The sequence below is a fragment of the Ailuropoda melanoleuca genome, chromosome 16 (genome assembly GCF_002007445.2).
Source record: "Ailuropoda melanoleuca isolate Jingjing chromosome 16, ASM200744v2, whole genome shotgun sequence".
Classification (NCBI taxonomy): domain Eukaryota; kingdom Metazoa; phylum Chordata; class Mammalia; order Carnivora; family Ursidae; genus Ailuropoda; species Ailuropoda melanoleuca.
In genome coordinates, this window is record NC_048233.1 from 14,304,078 (window position 1) to 14,328,361 (window position 24,284).

The following is a 24,284-nucleotide window of genomic DNA, read 5'->3' on the forward strand; positions in this document are numbered from 1 at the left end:
CTCCTGAGTAGTAGTGGGATGGAGAGAATGGAATCCTCCCCAGCAAACACACACGCAGGCACCGTGCACTCCAACACTACAATCACAATCACCAGTTCCCTCCAAGTGTTTCTGTGCTTTTATAACCGCTACTGACAGAAGACGTAGGAAGACTAAGAGACTGGGATCCCGTCCCCAAGTTGCTCAAGAGAAGTCAGGGAAACCCCGCACAACTCGTGAGTCCCTGAGACTGTGGAAAGGGTTGGGGCGGAGCTTGGAGTGGGGGCTGTCCAGCGATAAGAGGCGGCAGGCGGACCCTGGTGGGAGGGCTGGGAGGCTGCTGTCACTTTATGAGTCCGCGGCGCAGAGTGAGAGTGTCCTGCTGCCAGAGGACCGGGGCGGGCTGGGCGCAGGGCCCCGGCCTCTCGCTCACCACACGGACCCCGCGGCTGCACCGGCAGCCTCGGTGGTGGCGGCGGCAGAGCCTCGCCCACTCCCATCCCCACCCTCTCCATCCTTAGCTGTTAAAGAACCGCAGCGCCTGGCACGTTCCGGGAGGACCCCCGGCGCGGAAGAGGAAAGGGAGCAGGCGCAAGGGGACTGGAAAGGCAGCATGCGCCCCCCGGGAGCAGCCTCGGCGCCCACGGTCTGAGGCGGCAGCCTCAGTTCGCCATTGTGAGCCTCCGCCGGGGGAGCTCGCAGGCGCCGCCGTCCCCCTGGGTCCCCTTCGGCACAGTGATGGGGCACCTGCCCACAAGACCGCGCGGCGGCCGCCGCCTCCTGTCTCTGCTCTGGGTCTTTGTGCTGCTCAAGGTAGGGAAGCGTCCCCCCCACACCCGGCGCCCCGGTGGTCCTGCCCGTGTCAGCGCTCCGACGCCGCGGCTCTGCCGCGGGGGAGCGGCGCGCCCCGGGGCGCGATGGCCCGGCCCCTTGAAGCGCCGGCTGTGCAGCCTGGGTGCAAGCTTTGTTGTCCTTGCCTGTGCGTGTTCCCGGCGGTTTGGAGGAATGGGATAGAAGAACAGGGAAGTTTGCTCTCTCCAGCTTTCACCCTTTGTGCTCTTTTACCACCGCTGGTATCCAGATCAAAGGTGGGCTTGTTAATTAGTGTTCCACCAGGCAAAATGAGGTCACTTTTCCTTCTGGTCAGTAGTGCACCTTACCACTCTGTCCCCAACGGTGTGTACTGCTGCTTTGTCTTAATTTACTTTCTCCTGGAAATTTTCACCTGGGGCTGAGCTCCCTGTCCTCAAAAAGACTGCCGGGTGGGTCGTGAGCATGGTTTTCTTTGAATAAGGAGTGTCAGCTTGAGCCTGGAGGGGACTCTTCTCCCCAAGTCTTCATCTTCAACCTGATAATTCCCTTTACAAAGTCTTTAGACTTTCCCCCACCTTATTTACAAAGGCTGGTACCTTTAAATTTAAATGACAGAAAAATCTGTAAAATTAACTTTTTTTGAGTTTTCTTTGGATTATGCTGCTTTACGCTGTTATTTTGAGAAAAATGAAAGGGGGCTGCTTTTTTTTTAAATCCTAATTTGACAACTATACTGTACATAAAATCTTTAAAACAAATTTCACCTAGATGCTTGCTTGGAAAGTAGTGTGAAGTTGTGAGATAATTGTCTACCACTTGTGTCTTCAGTGTGTCTGTTTTAGTTTTGTCACAGTCCTTCCTTTCCTTTCCTGGCAAAGTGGTGCGTCGACAGGTGACTGGGAGCTATCCTTTCAGCACCACCGTGATAGCTACCTTAGAAATGGATGTAACATTAATGGATGCAAATGTTTCCTTACCAAAGAGTCACTTTTTGCTTACATGCACCATTAATTATGAATGCTTGACAAGGAGATAGTGGAACAGGACCAATGGATTGAGAACAACATCAATTCTAAATATTCCATGTTTTTATCTTAATAGAAAATAGGAAAAATTGTTTCAAGGAGAAGGAGCAGCAGAGTGAATAAATAAAATTCTAAAACATATTTAATATGCTTTTACGTTTTTCTTAAGTTGATAATTATACTTTTATTTAAAATCTGGTAAATAACAAGCTTGGTCCTGTGTTTTCACTCTAGGAGATTGCTCTTTTCGCACACACCACAATTGTATTAGACTTACTTAAGTTTTCTATTAATTTTTCTATATGTTAAATTGTCATAATTATTATGTCTATGCAACACTTGTCATGAATCCAAAGTGGGAAATTGTATCACCACACATTTTTCTAAGTAACAGCTAAGACTTACATGTATGACATCCGATCCAAACCCAACCTTTGGCACAACTGCAGGATTTCATTTGCATTCTTCATTATGCGCGAGAATTTCAGTAATGGTCAAATAATGGATTTGAGAGTGGGGGTAGAGTGCTGCAATTAAAATGTAAAAACTGTGGCAAAACTTTTAATGAAAACTTGATATAGATGTGAGAAATGCAGTCAATGTTGGCATAATGGTATTCTCAGTGATGTAAGAGAGGTTCACCCTGTTCCACACAATAGGTGTATTTTTCCACATCTGTAGATTGGTGTCTATTATGGTTAACTGCATCACATAGTAAATACATTGATAAGGCCTGTCATTTAAATAAATATTATAATGGGACAACTAATTTTGTAGAACAAGTCATTACCCTTTATTTTATGTAAATGCAGTGTTGTGTCACCAGGATATAAGTATATCAGAGGAAAAAAAAAANTCATTACCCTTTATTTTATGTAAATGCAGTGTTGTGTCACCAGGATATAAGTATATCAGAGGAAAAAAAATATATGTATATATACTGAAAACCCACCATGTGCCAGTCTTCCAGATATTTCACATATGCTATTTCATTAATCTTATTTTGTTACAGTTGACAAGTAATATTCAAAGTATTAAATTGGGCACAAAGGATAATACATTTACATTTGGGAATAGCATATTACATGATAAATTTGGTACATCATATAATCTCTTTATGATTTGGAAATGCATTTGCATTCAAGGTCTTGAATAAGTGTCAGCAAAGTAGATCTGAAAACAATTCCGTTATTAAATAGCACATTGTTGATTGAATCTCAGTGATAAGATCTGTGCCCTGAGTCAGAAACAAACCATTTATCCAACCTCCCAAAAATCTCTGTGGCTCTCATTATGTCAACAAATCTTTCACTACTCCACGTGAACTATCTTCTATATAAGAATGAAAAGTCCTAAAAGCCATAAAGTTAGAGAAACCAAAATGGGAGGCTTGATTTATAGTTGTATCTTTTCCACAAATCAGGAGCTAGCAGCTGGGTATAAGAGATGGGAAAGTCTGAAAATTTGAATCTGTGTGATTGGTTATAACCAGTTTCATTGAGATAGCCTAAACGTGCCTTGCCATGGAAGTTTTGTGCATGATTCCTTATCCACAACTAAGTGAAAAGAACATTTAATCAACCATCTCAGACTGTCTAAATCATCCACCGTGTGTTATGAGGCTAATATCTGCATAATCACGATATGGATTATGAGATTTTAAAATTTCATAATCAACATTGATGACATATATAAAAATAGAAAACAAAGTAAAACTCTGTTATCAAGTATACTGGGAGCCTACCAATCTGAAAATCTTCTACCCACATATGAATGTAAATGGAGTGTTTATCTGATGAGTCTTCCCCTTGCTCATCTTCCCAGCATTCCCAGTGAAAACAATGTAATTTCTCTCACCTGTCTTATCTTTACTAAACCTCTTCCTGAAAATTGCTTCCTGTATCAGTTCACTCGATATCAGTATTTTGTCAACTAAGATGCAAATTGGAGAATATGACATCATAGGAATTTAAATTCTGCCTTCCCTGAAATGGTCCTCATTAGTAGTCAAGTGGAATGTTTCCCTAAACTCATAGGCTTGGCATGAATCCTTCTTTCTTTCCTTAACCTCCTCTCTCTTATTTTCTTCTGGGTCTGCTCTTACCTGATATGTAATCAAAGAACATTAAATTTGAAAGAAGCCTTAATTACATTATCTGAAAAGAGGCTTATGTTTAATTTTATAAAGCATGAGTGTTATGATGTTGGCCATAGTACTCCTGTTAAGGAGAAATAACCACACTCCAAGGTCTGTCTGCCTTTCTCCACTTCCCTGTCTCTCCTTCTCTCCTTCTCTCCCACCCCTATCTTTCACACGTGAACACACACACACACACAGAAGTTTCACTTCCACGTGGAGCTTTTATTCACATTCTATATTACACAGGATTGGCCAATGAACCATAATCTTTTCATCTTTCTGGAGCATCCTAACCCACCCTCCTCGCAATGAAGTCGGCTGTCATTAACTCCTCTGTCATCTGACTCCTTTGATAAATGTTGTTTCCTACCTTTTATTTTTATCTTATTTTATTTTTTCGTTGCCAGCCTTTTAGAGAAACCCTTTCACATATGACATCCTCAGTAAGCTGAAGAATGTTTACTTGGCTGGGCTTCTACTAGGGATTGGGTAGTAATGCTCCACTATATGCGTGTTTGCCTTTGTTCGTTGTTGTGTGACGGACTGCTGTTATATACAGGAATAAAAAATTCACACCTTACCTCAGCCTCATTTTGGTCCATATGAAAATACACAATCTATATGCATAAGTAATTAAAAATGACCTAAGAGTTGTATTTTATTTTTAAATGTAGCACCATGTCTAGCATCTAAATAACCAAACTAAAGGTATTTAAACTCATAAGCACGTTGACTCCTGACAACTTGAGCCTTGGGGGTTTGCAAAGGCCCTTTGGTGTTGGGTAGAGTTGGTGCACTTATTTAGGCCATTGTGATTGGTAGCAGTGTGGCCCGATAAAAGGCTTAAGAGGAATGACTGCAGACATTTATTTCTCATTTTCTTCCTGATTGCACAGTTCCAGTGCTGTTGCATTTCCCGAAGTAGAGACCCATTGCAATGACTTGCTTTACTAGGAAGGACCTAGTATGTTCATTTTATCACTCCAAATACATTTATTTTTTTTTTAATTTTTTAAAGATTTTATTTATTTAGTCATTCAACAGAGATAGAGACAGCCAGCGAGAGAGGGAACACAAGCAGGGGGAGTGGGAGAGGAAGAAGCAGGCTCATAGCAGAGGAGCCTGATGTGGGGCTCGATCCCATAACGCCAGGATCACGCCCTGAGCCGAAGGCAGACTCCTAACCGCTGTGCCACCCAGGCGCCCCCCCAAATACATTTATTTTTGAAATAAAGGAAAGTATATTGTAATTTTTTGTGCTTGTATGTGGAATTAGGCAAATAACAGAACCTTCATAAACAGAATGCAAATTTGCAGCATTATATAGTTTCTGACTGAGAAATGTTAAATACCATAATACTGACTTTTGAACACATCTTTAAGGAAAACATGAGAAAATTATCATTATGTGAATTAAATTATTATAATTACAATGCAATCATTACATGAAAAAATAATAAAATGTTACCAGTTCTCTATATTAAGAACTTATTAAAATTATAAATCAAAACACCAGTGTGTTATTTTTTCCAAAAATGTAGCACTCTTGGTTGCTCATTTATTCACCATTGTTACCCCAGCTGCTATGTGTGATCATCAAATGAAAAAACAGAGTTGAAATAATAGGGGAAATAGCTTTCATTACCTCTATATGTGGCCTGCAACTTTAGCCAATGCCCAGCTACACAGGTTATGTTCTTGCTTCCTCTTCCATATCATCATTCTTCTGTGACCACTACCAACAACAACTGACAAAGATTTCTGCATGCTTCTAACAGAAATCCCTCTAATTTTTGCCATAGCTTTGCCCTTGAGAGATGAAGCCTTTTCTACACCCTAGTCTTTTTTATTTTTTATTTTTTATTATGTTATGTTAGTCACCATACAGTACGTCATTAGTTTTTGATGTAATGTTCCATGATTCATTGTTTGCCTATGACACCCAGGGCTCCGTGCAATATGTGCCCTCCTTAATACCCATCACCGGCCTAGCCCAATCCCCCACCCCCCTCCCCTCTGAAACTCTCAGTTTGTTTCCCAGAGTCCATAGACTTTCATGGTTCATTCCCACTTCTGTTTACCTCCCCTTCATTCTTCCCTTCCTTCCCCTACCGATCTCCCTACTATTTCTTATGTTCCATAAATGAGTGAAACCATATGATACTTGTCTTTCTCTGCTTGACTTATTTCACTTAGCATAATCTCCTCCAGTCCCGTCCATGTTGCTGCAAATGTTGGGTAATCGTTCTTTCTGATGGCTGAATAATATTCCACTGTGTATATGGACCACATCTTCTTTATCCATTTGTCTGTTGAAGGGCATCTCGGCTCCTTCCACAGGTTAGCTATTTACACCCTAGTCTTGGTTCTATCTATGGTAGTGTTTAATCTGGGAGCATAACTCAAAGCCTTAAAGAACTCTTCGATGATGGCCTCAAAGGCCCATTAAGCTGTTTCTGCTTAAATAAATATGTGAGAGACTTCTTTGGGCACTGTGCCCTTGATGTGAGGAGCGAAAACAAAGTTAATACAGCACAAGTAGAATGAGCAAGAGGGTGCATGGGGTGGGATGAAGCTAAAGGCAGAATACAAAGATTCTTATCCTCTTCTCTCCTGGTGCTATTGGCTCCAGCAGGTTCCTTACTGTTTCTACCAGTTATTCAGAACAATATGTAAATAACCTTATTAAGCACCTCTCATGTAATCTACAATCACTAATTACTCCTAATTAGTAAGTTTGTCCTTTCACAAGCTTGTCCTAGATCTCCAGAGTGCTGATCCTTAGTTGTTGTTTTTTTTCTTTCCTCTGAACATGGCACTTTCCAATTTATTTCTATAAGTACAACCATATCTTATCCCTGTGTCAGAAAATCATTCTCAACTCTTTCATTTAGAATCTCGTTCTCTAGTGAAAGGTGTCTGCTTTCCTAGACGTTTCAGTCACCTAAAAGGCCAACTCTTTTTACTTCTGAACATATTAAAACCACCAAACAAACAGAGGATATTTGAAACAAGGTTGTAGTGGTTTCTTGATAAGAAAGGTTTATCCTTTCCTTTTTGTCAGGAAATTGAGATGAAAGAGGGGAAAATGATAAAAGCTTGGGAAAATACTTCAGACACCAGAGTTGGAAATAGGACTCTGAGTTTGAGAATTGTATTACAAATTAAAAATATGCATAATAATTTCTATAAGAAAACGAATATAGGGAAAATTAGGGAATCAAATGAAAAAGTTTGAGGAAAACAATTGTATTGCCATCCTTCTATTTATGTGCAAATAATTGTGTTTCCTTATTGAATACTCTTCCTTTATTTGGTTTCCCACTCTCCCTGAATAGGAATGCTATTCAACTCATTTTTCTAACAAAACTGTTCTTATCATAAAGTGAATTAAAACCAAATGAACCTGGTAATTTTTGAACCCTTATCAACAAATAAAAAGAATTTCTCTACAATGTGGAGGTCCAAAATCAGAATTCTTTTTGTAATACTAATGTGTAAGTGAATTTAAATGATGAATATTTCCCTTTTTCTGTATCACCTCATTTAAATGTTTTTCAGATAGCTGAGACTTTGTTTTTTTTCTCTTTCCGCCTGCCTACTTTTTTTTTTTTTTTAAAGATTTTATCTATTTATTTATTTGACAGAGATAGAAGAGCCAGCGAGAGAGGGAACACAAGCAGGGGGAATGGGAGAGGAAGAAGCAGGCTCACAGCAGAAGAGCCTGATGTGGGGCTTGATCCCATAACGCCAGGATCACGCCCCGAGCTGAAGGCAGACGCTCAACCGCTGTGCCACCCAGGCGCCCCTCCGCCTGCCTACTTTTTATAGTAGATTATTTATGTGTGAGAAATTATCATGGGTCTACCAGGCCCTTCGTCCTGTTCTTTCATCATGGCCCTCCTACTGACCAAGTGAAATGCAGAGAAATTTCTGTCCCTGTTGCCTTTGCCCTTAACCCATATCGGAGACCATTTGTAGCTCTGTGTACTGATCTAGATTGTGATTCCCTCTTGGTTCCTCCCACAGGAGCTTGGGATTGGCATGTACAAACCAGATGTTGGATAATTCCATAGAATCTGCAGTGCCCTTTGCGTATTTGGTCTGATACGAGGTCTGGTTTCTAAGGCCTTCTACCCTACTTCTGAATCAGGATTTATTTTGATTAACTCTAGCATTACTACCCTTTGATCCTGGCTTTACCTTCTGGTTAATCTCTCCCTGTCGTTTAGATTCCTTGAAAGAGCATCCTATAAACTTTTTTGGCTGACTAGTCTTTCCCCGAAACCAGAATGGTCACATTGAGAAGTTATTTTTCTTCTTCAATTCACATTGAGAAGTTACTTTTCTTCGTCAATACTAAGTCTGTCTTTCAGATTCCAGGATGATGATTTGCTGTCCAATTCCATTCAGTTAATCAAACATTGATTGAATATCTATTTTGTGCCAGAAATTGTACTAGACGTGTTGTAGGTACATGAATGGGTAATAGTTGAATCCTCACAAATGACAGAGTGGAAAAATAGACATAGAAAAAGTCATTAAAGTGAGATTTTGTTTGTTTAATGGAGAAAACCATGGTAATATGCTAGAAGAGAGACTATATCTCATGGTTTCAGAGATGGTTTCTTAAAAGGTGACCTGAGCTTAGCCTGAGTTAGGTTAAGAAATATGGACACAAAGACAGAGAAAACTGCATGAGCAAAGGCCCAATGTTGTGAAAAGCCGGGCAGTGTTTAGGAAAATACAAGTGTGTACAAAAGGAAAGGGAGTGATAGATGCCAGGTCGGGGAGACTCCTATATCCGGTGCAGAAAAGTAGGATCTTTGTTTTCTAGGTGAAGAGGATCACTGAAGGGTTAGCCAAGGCTTAGTGGGGTATGATTTGCATTTCAAAGAGAGCTTTTGGCTGTAAGAAAGGTTATCCTGAAGGTGGAGCAGGCCTGGAAGCGGTTCAACTGCTAGGAGGTTATTATAATGGTCCAATTAAGAGATGACAAATGTTGACCCCAGGGTTTTGGGAAAAGACACTAAAAGAAGAGAGACAATGTTAAAAATAGTGAAATTGACAAGACTGGTTAGATGTGGAGAACTGCAGAGAAGGTAATTTTCATGCTAATTTCCAGGTAACTGACACCTTTCTTTGCCTGAAATGTTGCAGTTTTAACAGTGTGTACTGGACAGTGTCCATCCTCCAGCTCAGCTTATCCCCTTCGCCATCACGCTTAGTACTATTATCCCTGCTCCACACCTTTATTAACGGTCCCTTGATTAAACCATCTAGGATTTCCCCAGTGTTCTACTGGGACCTTGACTGTTATGGGATATGATGAATTTAGTGGAAAAACTCTTGAGTTTGAAGTGCCAAAAAACCCCCACACAAGTACTTATTAGATATGAGTCCGATGTCCAGAGGAGATGGCAGGCCTGGAGATGTGAATGGGGATCTCCCAGCGGAGAGCAAGGTGGAGAAGGGCAGTGGGTCACAATGGGCCTTGAGGAGCGCTAACATTTTATTAGGAACCTAAGAAGATGAAGAAGAAACAACCTGAGAGTTACAAAAGGAAAGCAGAATCAAGGAAATCCCGGGTCTAGGAAATTCCAAGTGGGAAAGATTGGCTAAAAGCATCAAACACAATAGAAAAATCCGATAAGCTAATATCTGGAAAATATCTTTGGACAGGAAAATCGGTAGGCTGTTGGTCTCTGTGGAGCTTGGGAGGAGCTGAGGAGTAGAGAACCGGCCCCTGATTTGTCAAGAGCATAGGCATCAGGTCAGAGAGACCGGACTTCTATCTTACCAACAAGCGGGATGTGGAGAAAGTTGTTTCTCTTGTGTGTGGGGCCCTTTGGAAATCTATTGAATTTATCTCACAGGATAATTGTTAGCCAGGAGTAAGTGAGGTAATGACCATAAAGGACTTTAAACTGTGCCTAGAATACAGTAAGCACTCAATAAATGTTATGTAGAGAAATAAAAAAAGAAGGCAAGAGATAGGATGCTAAAAATAGCTAAAGCAAAGTTAAAGAGTTAGAACAATAAACGGTCTAGAGCCGCATCTTCCAAAATATGCTTCATGGAACATGAGAGTTGCAGTGTCAACAGATATTAACACAAGCACCTCTGTGGTAACAGGAATTTGGGAAATAATCTATTTAACTTTGTTTAAACTACTATTAATTCATTTTTATTATTTTTTGTACCAGGACTTCTCAGAACCCCCATTATGTTAATATGCATTGTGTTTTCCAGAAGGGAGATCTAGCAGTAGCATTTCCCAAGTTTGATTTTAGAATTCATTTTCTAAAAATAATTTATGGGAATAGTGATTATACTCTAAGAAACAGTATCAATGCTTGTACACTAGACACTTCCTTTTTTCCCTTTACCACTCTTTTTTTAAAATGAGCAATATAATCTTAATGACAGGAAAAACATGGCAGCAAGATCAGTTATAATTTAAATCTCAAAATCAGCAGAATTTGCATGAAGGAAAGCAACCATTCCCAACTTTCTTATCAGGGATCGATGTTTAAGAAACTCTCTCAGAAGAAAAAAAAATGTACATATTCTCTTTATTTTATGAATTATGCTAACTCTAGCTTTGGTAATTGTATATACAAAAAGGTTCTTTGGCCTTTGGGTATCAAAAAACGGAAAATTCAGTTTAACCTTATTCTCTGATGTAATTATCTTAATATAAAACTTGAGAGAACAATATGTTTTGTTCAGTATTTTTTATCTTTAATTTTATTGCCAATTGGTTATAAATGGTTGACTCACTATCAGCTGAGAGGCGGCTGTTCCACTTTTAGACACCCGTTTTGTTGTTTGGTTGGTTTGGCTTTGAGACGGACTATTTCTGGTTGTAGCTTTCACACATTACTACTATCTCGGTTTCACGTTAGTGGAGCACTGTGTTGTGACTGTTCCTGCCTTCTTGCATGTTCTGAGTAATCGCTTGCCAACAGACCTGACAGGTGATAAAGATAAAATGTGAGAAGCTTGTCATCTCTCTGTCCTGTCCTCAGCCGTCCATCATATCACTTCAAGCAGTTTATACCAGTCCGCATTTTCTGCTTATTACCCTTTCTTCTCTTTTGTGGCCAAAATAGCCAGTTGGATGGAAAGTAGCTCTCATTCTTTCCAGTAGGATCCCATGAGAAACCATGATAAGGGTTTGAGAGTGCTAGAGTGGGAAAATTGCATGGTCCATAACAAGCATTTTATAAATGCAGATTTTATTTTATTCTCATCTCTGTTCAAAGGATTTTCCTCAACATGTCTTTCATGAACAACCAAGCTAGAACCTCCCCATCAGGGGTGCCTGGGTGGCTCAGTTGGTTAAGCATCAGACTCTTGATCTCAGCTCACGTCTGGATCTCAGGGTCATGAGTTCAAGCCCCGTGTTGGGCTCCATGCTTGGTGGGGGGCCTACTTAAAAAAAAGAGTCTCCCTAAAATTTTACCACTCTTACCCAGGTTTATTGTCTTCAGAGAATGTATCACTCATCATGTGACATTGTCCTATATCTTTATTATGACTTGCTCCCCCGTGGGAAGGCTTGTAGGTTCCATAGCACAGCAAGGACTTTATCCATTGTGTTCATGCTGTACCCCCAGCTGCTAGAAGAGCACCTGGACCACGGTAGACGCACGGGAAATACTTGCTGAACAAATGAATGAATGTTGAATGAGTAAATGGGGTGAGAAAGGTCAAGTAGAAGTTAGGGGACAGTCTCAAGAGGAAGAGTAGGATGCAGGCATGCGGGGGCAGAAAAGGGAGGTGCTGCACAGCGAGATGAAGTAAGAGGGAGAGCCTGTCAGGTGGGTGGTGCTGAGTGGGGCGTGGGAGGGAGGGAATCAGAATGAAAAACGGTCTGGAAACGTTGCTTTGTTGATATTGTGGAGGAAGCAAAGGCTTTATTATAAGTGAAAATGAACTCTTTTAGACACCAAGCTAAGGTTCCTCACATATTTTTTTCTTGCTATTTTATTAAGTCAGAATAAACCACTAAGGACAAAAGATATGTGTGGCCAAGCAGCAGATGGGGTTTCTTGTGTGATGAATTCTTATCTGTGGTAACGTAAAAACTCGGAATTTTGATCATTTATTCTCTATTTATTCACTGTGTGTATAATATACTTTAGCTTCTAAAACAAAGGAGCTTCTGAGTTCTTAAAGTCTGAAAGTGTGTTCTCTTCTTGGCTTTACAATTTGAAAATATCTAAATGAAAAGAATTTTATAAACAATGTTTTTCCTCATTTTTCTCTCACCATGCATGTTGATGTACTCAGATTGGCTCTCGACCTCTAAACTTATTTTTAGAAACTCACATAACTAATTGAAGCTAGATGATAAATTATTGCTTTTCTATAATACTTAGAACTTATATTTTCATTACTCCTAAAAATAAGATTTTTAAATGCATATAAGTACTTCGTAGAAAAAATTTTTAATGGATTTTATGGATGTCCTTTCCTGTATAAGGTCCCAATAGGTAATTTTATACAGAAATTAATGGTAATTTTCACACTCAGTTGAAGTATTAGATAATAAATATTTCATTATCTGGGGCACCTGGGTGGCTCAGCCAGTTAAACATCTGACTTAGGCTCAGGTCATGATCTCAGGATGGTGATATTGAGGCCCCCTCCAACCCTTGGCTTCACACTTAGCTGGGAGTCGTCTTCTCCCTCTCCCTCCACCCCTCCCCCCACTTGTGTTCCGACACTCCCTCTCTAATAAATAAATAAAATCTTTAAAAATAAATAAATAAATAAATAAATATTTCACTGTCCAAATACGGACAGTTAAATGGGCTGATTAAATTAGTGTTGTATTCATTAAAATGTTAGTATATATCCACCAAAAACCTGGATTGTCAAGATTTTCAAATGGCAAAAATACAAAAGTATGATTAAAACAAATTCTCTTACTTACGTAAATCAGTATTTCACTAGAGAATTGAAAGGCATTACATCAGCTTGTAATAGACCGATCTATATCTGTAGTCTACCACTGTGCTGATAAAGTGTGCAAGTTTGGGTTAGTTGTTTTTTTCTATTACTTTAATTTTGGTTTTGTTTGTCGATTCATTAATATCCTTTACAACTGAAAATAGAAGAAAATTGTGATCAGATATTGATATATTCACAGAGGCAGCTATTAACCACGATTCTGTGATTAATAAATCATTTTCCTTAAGTGTAATGATCTGCTTTTTTAAAAAATATCAAACCTAGGTTTGTGGAAATCTTCAAGCACACATTTATGGGAGTGTCTTTCTGTCTCCGAGGGGTACACCAGAATTAGACTAATTAGACTACATCATCCTTTCTCTTAGATAAACCAGGAATTTCTTCTGTAAGTCAAGTTGCTGGCCCATGAAATAGACATCCTGGTGAGATTGCTGTGGCGTTTCTATTTACTTTGACATTGTGTTGAAAACTTAAGTGTAGTCATCAAACGGGAGTGTGCTTGCCAAATACCGCAGAGTAAAAGCATCATATTTACGATAAGCACCAACGCCATTACCATAAGAAATGCCTTATTACTTGGATGTACTTAAAATTCCTAGATTTTATCTAGGAAGAAAAATGGGCTTCTTAAGTTTCTGAATAAGTTAATTAATAAGGTGAATAATAAAAAGCCAAGGGAACTGTATATTGTCTGCAATGTATTATTAAACAGTGAGTCATGTGGTCTTCTCTTAAAGGACTATAGAAAAATCCTTCATAGACGTATGAAATGTATCGGTACAATAGAGTTATTTACATATGGATACAGGGATGGGATGTGGCCAGGTTCATTTTTTTCATCATCCCCGAGAAATTCTTCTACGGTCTCCCGTAGCTAATTTATACTTTTTAATTAGTCTCTCGGAAATGACTATAGGCCTCACTCAAAATGGTTAGGTACTTGGGATTTGTAATATGGAAATTCTGGTGTTGTCAAAACTGTGTTAAAATGATTGCAGGGGCTTAGAATGAAGTATTATGGACTTAATCCTAAAAACAGCTTATCAGTTGCTTCTTTTTAATTAGCTGAAACTGTTAAAGCTGCAAAAAATCAGCCGTTCTTTCGAGGTGCTCCACATTGCTTCCTTGAATTCATTTTTTGCATTTTTGCTACTCACAAAAGACAGCTGTATCTTCAAGTCCTTTTTCATCTGAGTGATGCACTATCTTCTTATTTATTTATTTTTTTGAAGGCTAATTGGGAACCTAATGAGAATCTTTCTATTGAGATCCTTGTTGCTGTGCCGAGGCCTTCAATTAGCCTTTTACTCCGTGGCTTCTGGAAGCTCTAAAGAGGGAGTTCTTAATTTGAAATCGCTAAGGAAGTCTGAATCAGGTGTGCATCGCCATACACAAGAATTTTATAATAGTGGATTAAGAATTTGAAAACTAATACACGTTCACGGAGAAAACTGTGTCAAATACAGCATGCAGAAAAAGAGGAAAGTAGTCATTCCTACACCCTCTCTTCCAAAATAGCCACCATCTGGGGATATATCATTCCAAGTTTTTCCCAATGTCTGTGTATCTGAGTCTGTTAAAAAAAAAAGTATCAAATTATCCTGCTATTTCAGCATACTCTTTTCACTTAAATGTATTATGATAATTTTTTTCAAGCATTTTCGGTCCTCTGCAATTTAGGACATTAGGCCATATGTCTTTGGGTCAATTGTATTCAACTCCCAATTGTATTTGCCTCAGTTAAGGATGTGGATGATTATACCTGTTGATTATGACCACGAAGTGTTGGGGATCATGACCTATGTGTGTGCCTCTCACTAGTGTGACTACTTAAGAATTAATCACAGAGAGGGATGCCTGGGTGGTGCCGTCCATGAAGTGTCTTGACTCTTGGTTTCGGCTCAGGTTGCGATCTCCAGGTCCTGAGATCGAGCCTGGCATGGGGCTCCATGCTCAGTGAGGAGTCTGTTTGAGATTCTCACTCACCCTCTCCTTCTGCCCCTCCCCAACATGCTCTCTCTCTCAAATAAATAAATCTTAAAAAAAAAAAGAATTAATCACATAGAAAAACTTCAGATGCTATATTTATTACCCATATCTCCTTAGCTAAATACCATGCATAAAAAAATTAAGAATATAGGTTTTCTAGTCAAAAAGATGTAGGATTTCTGATCTTTTCACAGCAGACACAAATTACAGTGGCTGCCCAGATCACCGATCTATTCCTTCTGTGGCCACGTCTGCCATCTTCCCCACCACCTGCCCTTCTTAGAGGAAACCTCTTTCTGATTCATGTTCTGAAAGGTCATACCATACTCCTACTTGGCCTCAATGCCCTGGACAGAGTGATCAGTTAAGGGGGTGAACACCTGACCTACGATAAGCCCATTTGGGGATTGTGCCTCACTGATCATCATCTTTGAGATGGGCATTGATCTAAGCCAAACCTATCAGAAGCTATCCCTGCAAGTATTTTCAAACTGGAAGTGGTGGGGAAGAGTCTTCTCCTCTTAGGTGTGAAGCTATGACAGGAGCTAAGACACACAGAGCTAAGACATGAGCTTGGAAACTGTCCCCAACCATAAAACTGACTCACAAGAAGAACCGTTTGTTTTTTTTAACAGTATAGTTTCTTTTTAAGTTTTTATTTAAATTCCAGTTAGTTAACATACAGTGCAATGTCAGTTTCAAGTGTACAAGATAGTGATTCAACACTTCCATACATCACCCTGTGCTCATCACAAGTACACTCCTTAATCCCCTTCACCTATTTCACCCAACCCCCCAACCCCAACCCTCTGGTAACCATCAGTTTGTTCTCTATAATTAAGAGTCCGGTTCTTGCTCTGTCTCTCTCTTATTTTTTTCCCTTTGTTTTGTTTCTTCTTTTTTAAATGTTTTTTGAGATTTTCTTTATTCATTTGAGAGAGATCACGAGCAGAAGGGAGAGACAGAGGGAGAGGGAGATGGAGAAGCAGACTCCCCGATGAGCAAGGATCCTAGGACCTGGAGATCATGACCTGAGCCAAAGGGAGAAGCTTAACCATCTGAGCCACCCAGGCGCCCCTGTTTGTTTCGTTTCTTACATTCCACATGTGAGTGACACTTTTTGACTGAAAAGGAGGGAGGAACAGTAGAGATTTCAACAAGGCTTGTTTTTTGCGAAGACTATCTCATTCTTCAGACTCCAGAGAGTTACTCCACAGGTACTCAGAAAGATTACAAAACAGCAGTCTACCACAGTGCAATTCCATCGTAGCCAAGGAGGCATAAGAGCCATGCTTGGAATCTTTAAGTAATCTGAATCAGAGTGATGATATAACCAGGGCACTTCTGAGAGTGAAGGGATCGTTATGCCAGGATAGCAGACATAAGTCGGCCTGTTTCGGGAGAACCAGGACAGATGGTTACTCCCTCCTGAATATACTAACAAAAACGTCCGACGTGGAATGTACTAGCTCGTCGCCCATCTCTGAAAACCAGTGGTCAACCTGAACAAGTTCAATTAGCGATACACAAGGAACTATAATTGACTTCATCAAAACTTAAAATCTGCACAGGAATGTTTATAGCAGCATTGTTTGTACTAGCCAAACACTGAAAATAACCAAAATGGCTTTCAATAAGCACATGGTTAAATGAACTGTGATGCTTCCATACCAGGCAATACTACTCAGCAGCTCTTGATGCACACAGCAACTTGAATGAACCTCAAGAAAATTATGCTGAGTGAAGAAAGCCAATCTCAAAAGATTGCACATTGTAAGATTCCATTTCTATAATATCCTCGAAATAACAAAATTATGGAGATGAGAACGCATTCATGGTTGCCAAGGGTTTAAGATTAGGTGGCGAGGGGAGAGGTATAGAGAGCCTTGTGATAATGGAAGAGTTGTGTACCTTGATTGTGGTGGTAGTTACATGACGTTGTCCATGTGATAAAGGTGCATAGGTCTATACATACTCATACACAAATAGGCACATAATGACTGGTGAAATCTGAATAAATTCTATGGATTGTACCAATGTCAATTTCATAGTTTGGATATTTTCTTCTTTGGATATGTAAGACGTCAACATTCGAAGAAGCAGGGTGAAGGGTGCATGAGACCTTCCTGTATATTTCTTTACAACATTCTATAAATCTGTAATTTTCTCAAAGAAAAAGTTTAAACAACCTTATTAAGTTCATTTGTTCATTTGTCCTTCCCTCCCTCCTCCCCTTCCTTCCTTCCTTCTTTTCTTGTGCCTGGCACTCTGCTAAGTATTTTAACTGACTGACAGTTAGAGCCTTTTTCTTATGAGGACTGTCTCAGAAAGACAATAATTATACTTGCAGGGAAAGTAAAGATATCTAGGCAAATGTGAAAAAACTCAGGAAAATACACAAGGATCCCAATAAAGCTCCATTAGCCACAGACTCAAATGCATTATGAGGAAGGTTGGGTATTGAACTACTTTCTTACAAGAGTTACCAACTGAGTTCTGGAAAGGACCACAGGTTATTGGCCCTTTCGTAATTCCCATAACACCAATGTGAGAGACAACATTTTAATGACTCTTCAGAAAATAATTAAAAATGGAGTGGTGGAAGTTACCATTGTGGGAAATAAGGACAAAATACTTTATTGTTTAAGTGATAGCATTCTTCATTTCTTTTAGCAGTTATTAAGTAACATCTGGAAATAAAATAAATAAATTAGGATGAAATAGAAAGTGTAAGACAAGTTAGGAGGTTTGAGTAAAACAGGGGAGACGAATGGAGGATACATGAAGGTGAATAGGTTTTTTGCTATTTCAACCAATGAATCATCAGACATATATCAAATTGGACATCTAAGAGAGGTGCTGTGCTCATCATTTTTAAGAGTAGAGGACAAAGTTATGCCCTCCGGAAGTCTGTACCATAAAGGGAAATCATATAAACATGTAGCAAGTTAAAAGGCAATTTGCGACTTACTAGTGTAAGAGATTCCTGAAGTAGTAATATATTTATTTGCAAGCGAATGAGATGGAGGACTATATGCAGCAAAGTGCCCTTGCGTTCAGATAAGGGACAGAGTACTTAGGCTTGAAGGAGCACCGGTTTCATGAAAGAAGACAGATTTTAATCTGAACCTGGTCTGATACTGCCAGATAGATAGACGAGGTTAAGGAAAACATTCCAGGTTGGAGAAACAGAGGAACAGAAGTAGGAAGTGAGAAAATGTAGGCTCTGTTTAGGAGGCTTGAGTAAAACAGGGTGGTTGGATTCAGGTCCTAAGGAGGCTGAGTGGCAGGAAGCGGGGTGGAAAAGGCGGTTCTGCCCAGCCATGAGCTTCTTATTCATAACCTTCTGTACCATAGCGTTACAAAGGCAGACATTAACATGAGCTTCAGCTCAGCAGTGGTGTGCAGGAAAAAATTATCATACCTCATTTTAGCTTTAATTGCTTTTATAATTCTGAATTTGCTGGTAAATGCAAATGCTTAATTCTAAATACGTGTGCTCTGTCTTAATTAGATAAAATAATCCTCTGTTGGTTGGGTAGTTCAGTAAATTAGTCCCTAGACTTAAACTCCCCTGGATCATGTTGTTTATGCATTAATCTGTATGCACTCTTTGAGATAAATGGAAAATAAGTGGATTTTTTCAGAGACAAGTTGTAACTGTCAGCATACTTTTGTCAACCTTAAAAATAAAATAGCCAGTTAGTTTACCAAAAAAATGAGTTTATTCGGGAATAGCAGAGGAATTGCAATTTGGGACATACAAACTCTGCCCACCACAGGCAAGTACAGAGAACAAAGGAGAGAAGTATTCTTTTATAGAGGAACAGAGGAATTTGGGAGAGGCTGTTTGTCTACAGGAGGTGAGTAAGAGTTTGGGGTTGTGGCAACTTCTCATTGGCTGAATTGTGGTGGTTCTCATTGGCTGGGTTGTTGCTGGGTGAGGAGAAAATCTTCCTTCCTCCTGCTCGGGTAGTAATGTAAGCTGCTTCTTATCAAGATATGTAAAGTAAGCTGCAAGGAGTGGTACATGCATCAGAGCTCCCCCTTCAAGACCTCCATTGTTTTTTTATAAGATTTTATTTATTTTTTTGAGAGAGAGAGAGAGAAAGAGAGAGAGAGAGCGAGCTGATGCAGGGCTCAATCTCAGGACCCTGGGATCAGGACCTGAGCCAAAAGCAGATGCTTAACCAACTGAGCCACCCAGGCACCCCAGGACCTCCGGTTTTTTTTTTTAAATTGTTTTTAATAATAATTTTTTATTATGTTATGTTAGTCACCATACAGTACATCCTTAGCTTTTGATCTAGTGTTCCATGATTCATTACTTGCATACAACACCCGGTGCTCCATGCAATACATGCCCTCCTTAATACCCATCACCGGTCTATCCCAATGCCCCACCCCCCTCCCCTTTGAAGCCCCACTGAGGACCTCCATTTTGAATGAGATTTTCCTTTACTTAGTTTCACACTTTCAGATTTATATCCTCTGCATGTGACTAAAAATTGCCATGTTTATGATAAAAATTATAATTCACATACATATTCTGTCATACTTATAGAATTTCTTCTACAGTTTTAAAACTACAAGTAAAATTACATTCTGCTAGACAAAACTGAATAGAGGCTCTAAATCTCTCTGTTATATATATAAACACCCTACCAGCGCAGCAATCAAGGTCCTACCGATAGTGCCGCATTTATTTATAAGGTGTATCTATAGGGAAGCATCCAGTACAAGTATCTCTGGCAGAAATGAAAAGATTTGTTCTCACAGAACTCACTGTCTTACTGGAAACAATGGCGGTGATGCTGACCATCACTCTCACCTCTTGAGGGGCTGCTAGTTTTTGGGGACTGTTCCAGGGACTTTACATACGTGAGCTCATTCCATCCTTATATAATCCTGTAATCATCATCACTGTTTTAATAATGAGTCAGCTGAGTTTCAGAAAAGTATTAAGGTGTTAGGAGTGAAACCACAGAACTCGCATCCTCCCGTCATACGGATGTGTGTGAAAACTGACATGGCTTCCATTTTCTCATTCACTACCTTCTATCTTCTGTGTCTTTCCCTTAAGAGAGAAATATCCTGAGACACAGGAGAACTGAATCACTTTCTAAGTCATTGGTGAGGACTGCCATTTGGAAAGAAGTGGGGTACAGGTTACTGCTGGAGACAGTTGGTTCCTGCTCACCCAGAAATCTTTCTTGCAGTTTCTCCTTGTGTCAGTCTGTCGGTCACATGTTCCACCTTCAGTTTAATGGATCAGGGGCTTCTTCACGTGGTTAGATAATGGCACAGAACCGAATATAAGGTGAGTGTTGATGTGGAGAGCGCACACTTTTATTTTTGTATAGAGCATTTAGAATCAATGATATAAGCACCCGGGAAGATCGATGCCCTGGCTTTGGAAGCCGGCACGAGCGTCTGTGGCTTGCTGCCTTTGCGTAGCCTTGACACCTCAGACAGGCCTTTTCCTCCACGAAGAATACCACCTGGACAAAAACAATTTTAACACTAATGTCTTCCTTTTGATTGCATTAGATTTGCAAATTAAACAGATTAATGGTAGTGTTCTGTGTTCCTCTCAGCTCTTCTGTTTAATACTCTTATCTGACAAAGTGTAAATAGAAGACAAATTAATTACTCCTGACTTGCATGTCAAGTTGCATAAAAAATTACATCCCCAAGACACCCATTATTACATATCTGACTGTTCTGTGAAATTGGTTTTGGAAAGAAAAAGCCTACCTGAAGATAAGAGTTTTGTTTGTTTTTCTCTTTTTATTTAATTGACTTGAGTATCTGAAAAAGGATGTGGGAGAACAACACTAACTGTTAACATGATTTTAAGGAGCTTACTTCATTTGCCCAAGGATATGTTATTTTGCCTTTTTTTTTTTTTTTACATTTTTCTGTCTGGTTATGAGATGCTAAGCTCCATATATGAAAGTTATAAAAATGATGATGCTTGGGGAACCTGGATGGCTCATTCGGTTAAGTGTCTGCCTTTGGCTCAGGTCGTGATTCCTGGGATGGAACCCCACACTTTGGGCTCCGTGCTCAGTGGGGAGCCTGCTTCTCTGTTTCCCTCTGCTCCTCCCCCTGCTCGTGCTCTCTCTCTCTCTCATATAAATAAATAAAATCTTTTTAAAAATGATGATGTTTGCACAGAAGGAAGGCCCCAGAATATGGCTATTACTGCTTTAGAATATGTCTTGCCGAGAAATTATTAGCCAAGCACACTGTGCCATACTACCCCCTCCTTAAATTATTGGAACCTTGAGCTGGGAAGTGTACTACCAGGGCTGAAAATAAAATAGAATAATTGTTCAGCCATTTCTTCTGTCTCATCTGTTTGAGTTGATCTGAATGAAATGAGGTCTGTGCTTTAACTGGAGAGCTCAGCATTTCATATTTAGCTCTCAGTCTGTTTTATGATAATTTTTGAAGGAGCAGACTGCTCATGACAAAATGTGCTGTACTATTATTAAAGGTGTCCTGCCTTTATAGATTTCTATCACTTCGAAGCAAAATGATGGGAAGATTTTTGAATGAGCATATTTTCTAAGTATTTAATATTTAATACAATGTAATAGGTATCTCAAGTTGGAGAAAACCAAGTACCTGATGGGAAAAAATGTTAGGGTTATCAATGGAACAAGGCACCATAGAGGAAAGATTACTTGCCCACAATCACTGACTCACTTTACCCCTCTGTAAAAATGAAAATTATAATCACTTCTATTTCATGGGATTTCAGTGCAACCTAAATGAGATCACCTCTGAAAGGACTTCGTAAATTGTAAGACACAATTTAAATATATGATATCTTATTAAAAACAATTGTATCCCATTTCATTTGCTCTGATACACACAGATTTTCTTTTTTCACATTTATGTGTATCTGTCCGCGTGTGTAGTGCGTGTCATGGAGGGCTCTTCTTAATACTGTAGTATATTCTGTTTTTTAAAAAATAAGGTTTCCCCTACCCAAGTTAATTTTGGGTCATCTATAATCATGGCTTGGTTATATGACTGGTATGATTGAAAAATACAAAACTGATTAAATTTATATATCCAATGGCAAAATATTTTCACGTTAGCTCTGCCTCTTTTCTATAGATTAGATCATTGAATAAAAAAGGATTTTTAACATAACTTTGTACATGAAATACTGTCAAGCATTCTATTCATACAGTATTTATCTATATGAACACTGCTCATCTCTCATATGGTATAGTCAACCTTTTTCATTTCTTCTTTCCATGAACATTCATTGAGCAACAATTATATGCCAAATCCTGTGCTAATCATTCACCGTTTCTTCAGGATTCCCTCATCTGTGGGTATAAATTTGTACATATTTACAGTAAGTCCTGGTATAAAGCAGTTGGCCCCATCAGTACACGTGAGGCAACAGCCTTCTTCCTATAAAGGGCCCACTTGAGTTTTTCTCAGACTAGGGGGGCATTGGCTATGGAAACTTCTCTGGTTGCTCCCTCCACCTTCCCGGCCCTGCGTTCCCCTATAGACGTCCCCCCACTCCACTAGGTATTTACTACTCCTGGAACCCATCACCTTCCCTGCCTCACTCAACATTTTCTGTCCCCTTGATAACTGAGGATTTCTTACTGGTCAAGCTTGTGTTTTGGTTTTCGTTTTTCCCCTCAGGGCCTGTCAGCTGTGAGCCCATGGATTTCTGGAATTTCTGTCCCATTAATTCTTCCAGCGTTTGTGAATTTCATTTAGACGGAAGCTGAGATCAGACCCCCCCCCATAACATTAACAGTAGCATAAATTACTTCTCTAATTTGATCTGCCTCTCACTTACCTCGGCTACTTTCTAGTCAAGTCAAATAAACTGGCGAACAGTGAAACAATCAAATGCTCAATAGCATGCCGAAAGATAAACAAACATGAAGACAAACTAACTACAAAGAAAGAAAAAAGCTTGTGTTAAATACGTTTTATTTTATGGTCTTTATAAAAATTTGGCATCTTAATTGAATGTGAAAATAGATACAAAGTCAAAATTTAATTTATATTTGAGACTCTACCCCAGGTATTTATTTCTCAATTCCTCCATGGTTGGGATATTACAAATTATTAAAAGCCCTATTGATCTCGAAAGTATTTTCATTTTCCATTAAATGTCCCAAGTAAGTAGCCATTTTACATGAGTTCAAAATTTAAATTTGCAAAAGAAACTCTATTGTCCACATGAGCATATCTTAAATTGAGGGAGAATTTTATATGAGTCTATATAATCATTATCATGTTCTAATTAAAATAGAATAAAATAAATAAAATACGAAAACCAGGCTTTATTTCTTGAAAAAAATAAGAAGAAACTTACACCATTTTGAAGCTACAGTTCTAATTATTATTAATGTTAAAAATCCCAAAGTTATGGAAACATAGGGAATATGTTATACTTCATGTGTAATGCTTGCTGATTACATCATTTTAAGACTTGTTAGTGAGCATAACCCAAATAGTTCTAAAATACATTTATTTGGAAATTTGCATTAAAAAAGCAGATCATCTTCAAGTATTTCACAAACATGGCACTGATTTTTTAAAGCATACTTGTCCTTGGGGCTCCTGGGTGGCTCAGTCGTTAAGCGTCTGCCTTCAGCTCAGGTCATGATCCCAGGGTCCTGGTATCGAACCCCACATTGGGCTCCCTGCTTGGTGGGAAGCCTGCTTATCCCTCTTGCACTCCCCCTTCTTGTGTTCCCTCTCTCGCTGTCTCTCTCTGTCAAATAAATAATAAAAATCTTTAAAAATAAATAAATAAATAATAAATAAATAAATAAAGCATGCTTGTCCAAAGGAATAATTCAGGACAGCCAGATTCTACAGACATCTTCTAAAACTTGGATATGTGCAAGTCAATCAATGAAAATAACATCCATTTCTTCCTTTTAACTCAGTAACTAAAGATTAATAAAACACTGATCAAAAGAGATGAAAGCAAATGTAGTAAATGTTTTTGAAATGGCTTCATACTATAAATTAAAACTTCTATGTATGATCTTTCAGGTCATAGAAAATTCATACAAAATTTCCTTAATGAAGTTTTCAAAATACTATGTGGAAAAAATGGGTTTTAAGTTGGGGATTTCATGGCTCTTTTCATATGCTGATCTTGGTTCAATATCAAGTCTCTCTCTTTTCACAAACCATCTGGGAGATTGACAAGTTGCATTTCGCCAGATGGCCTCGCATACCAACCTCTCACTTCCATGGCGCCACACCTCCATGATAAATCCTGGAGTGCTGTGATACGACGTTTCTGCACAGGAAGAATGCCACAGCTCATGGCATTAAGGGCCAGTTCACCA

At 39.2% G+C, this 24,284-nt stretch overlaps 1 protein-coding gene across 1 annotated transcript in view; it reads left to right on the plus strand.

The window, feature by feature from the left end:
- The first annotated feature begins 258 nt into the window (after positions 1–258).
- PTPRO (protein tyrosine phosphatase receptor type O) overlaps positions 259–24,284 on the plus strand; it is a 228,824-nt gene continuing 204,798 nt past the window's right edge. The window contains exon 1 of the mRNA XM_034645993.1: positions 259–792. Within this exon, the coding sequence (XP_034501884.1) occupies positions 718–792 (75 nt within the window). The 5' untranslated portion in view covers positions 259–717. The remainder of the gene's footprint in view (positions 793–24,284) is intronic.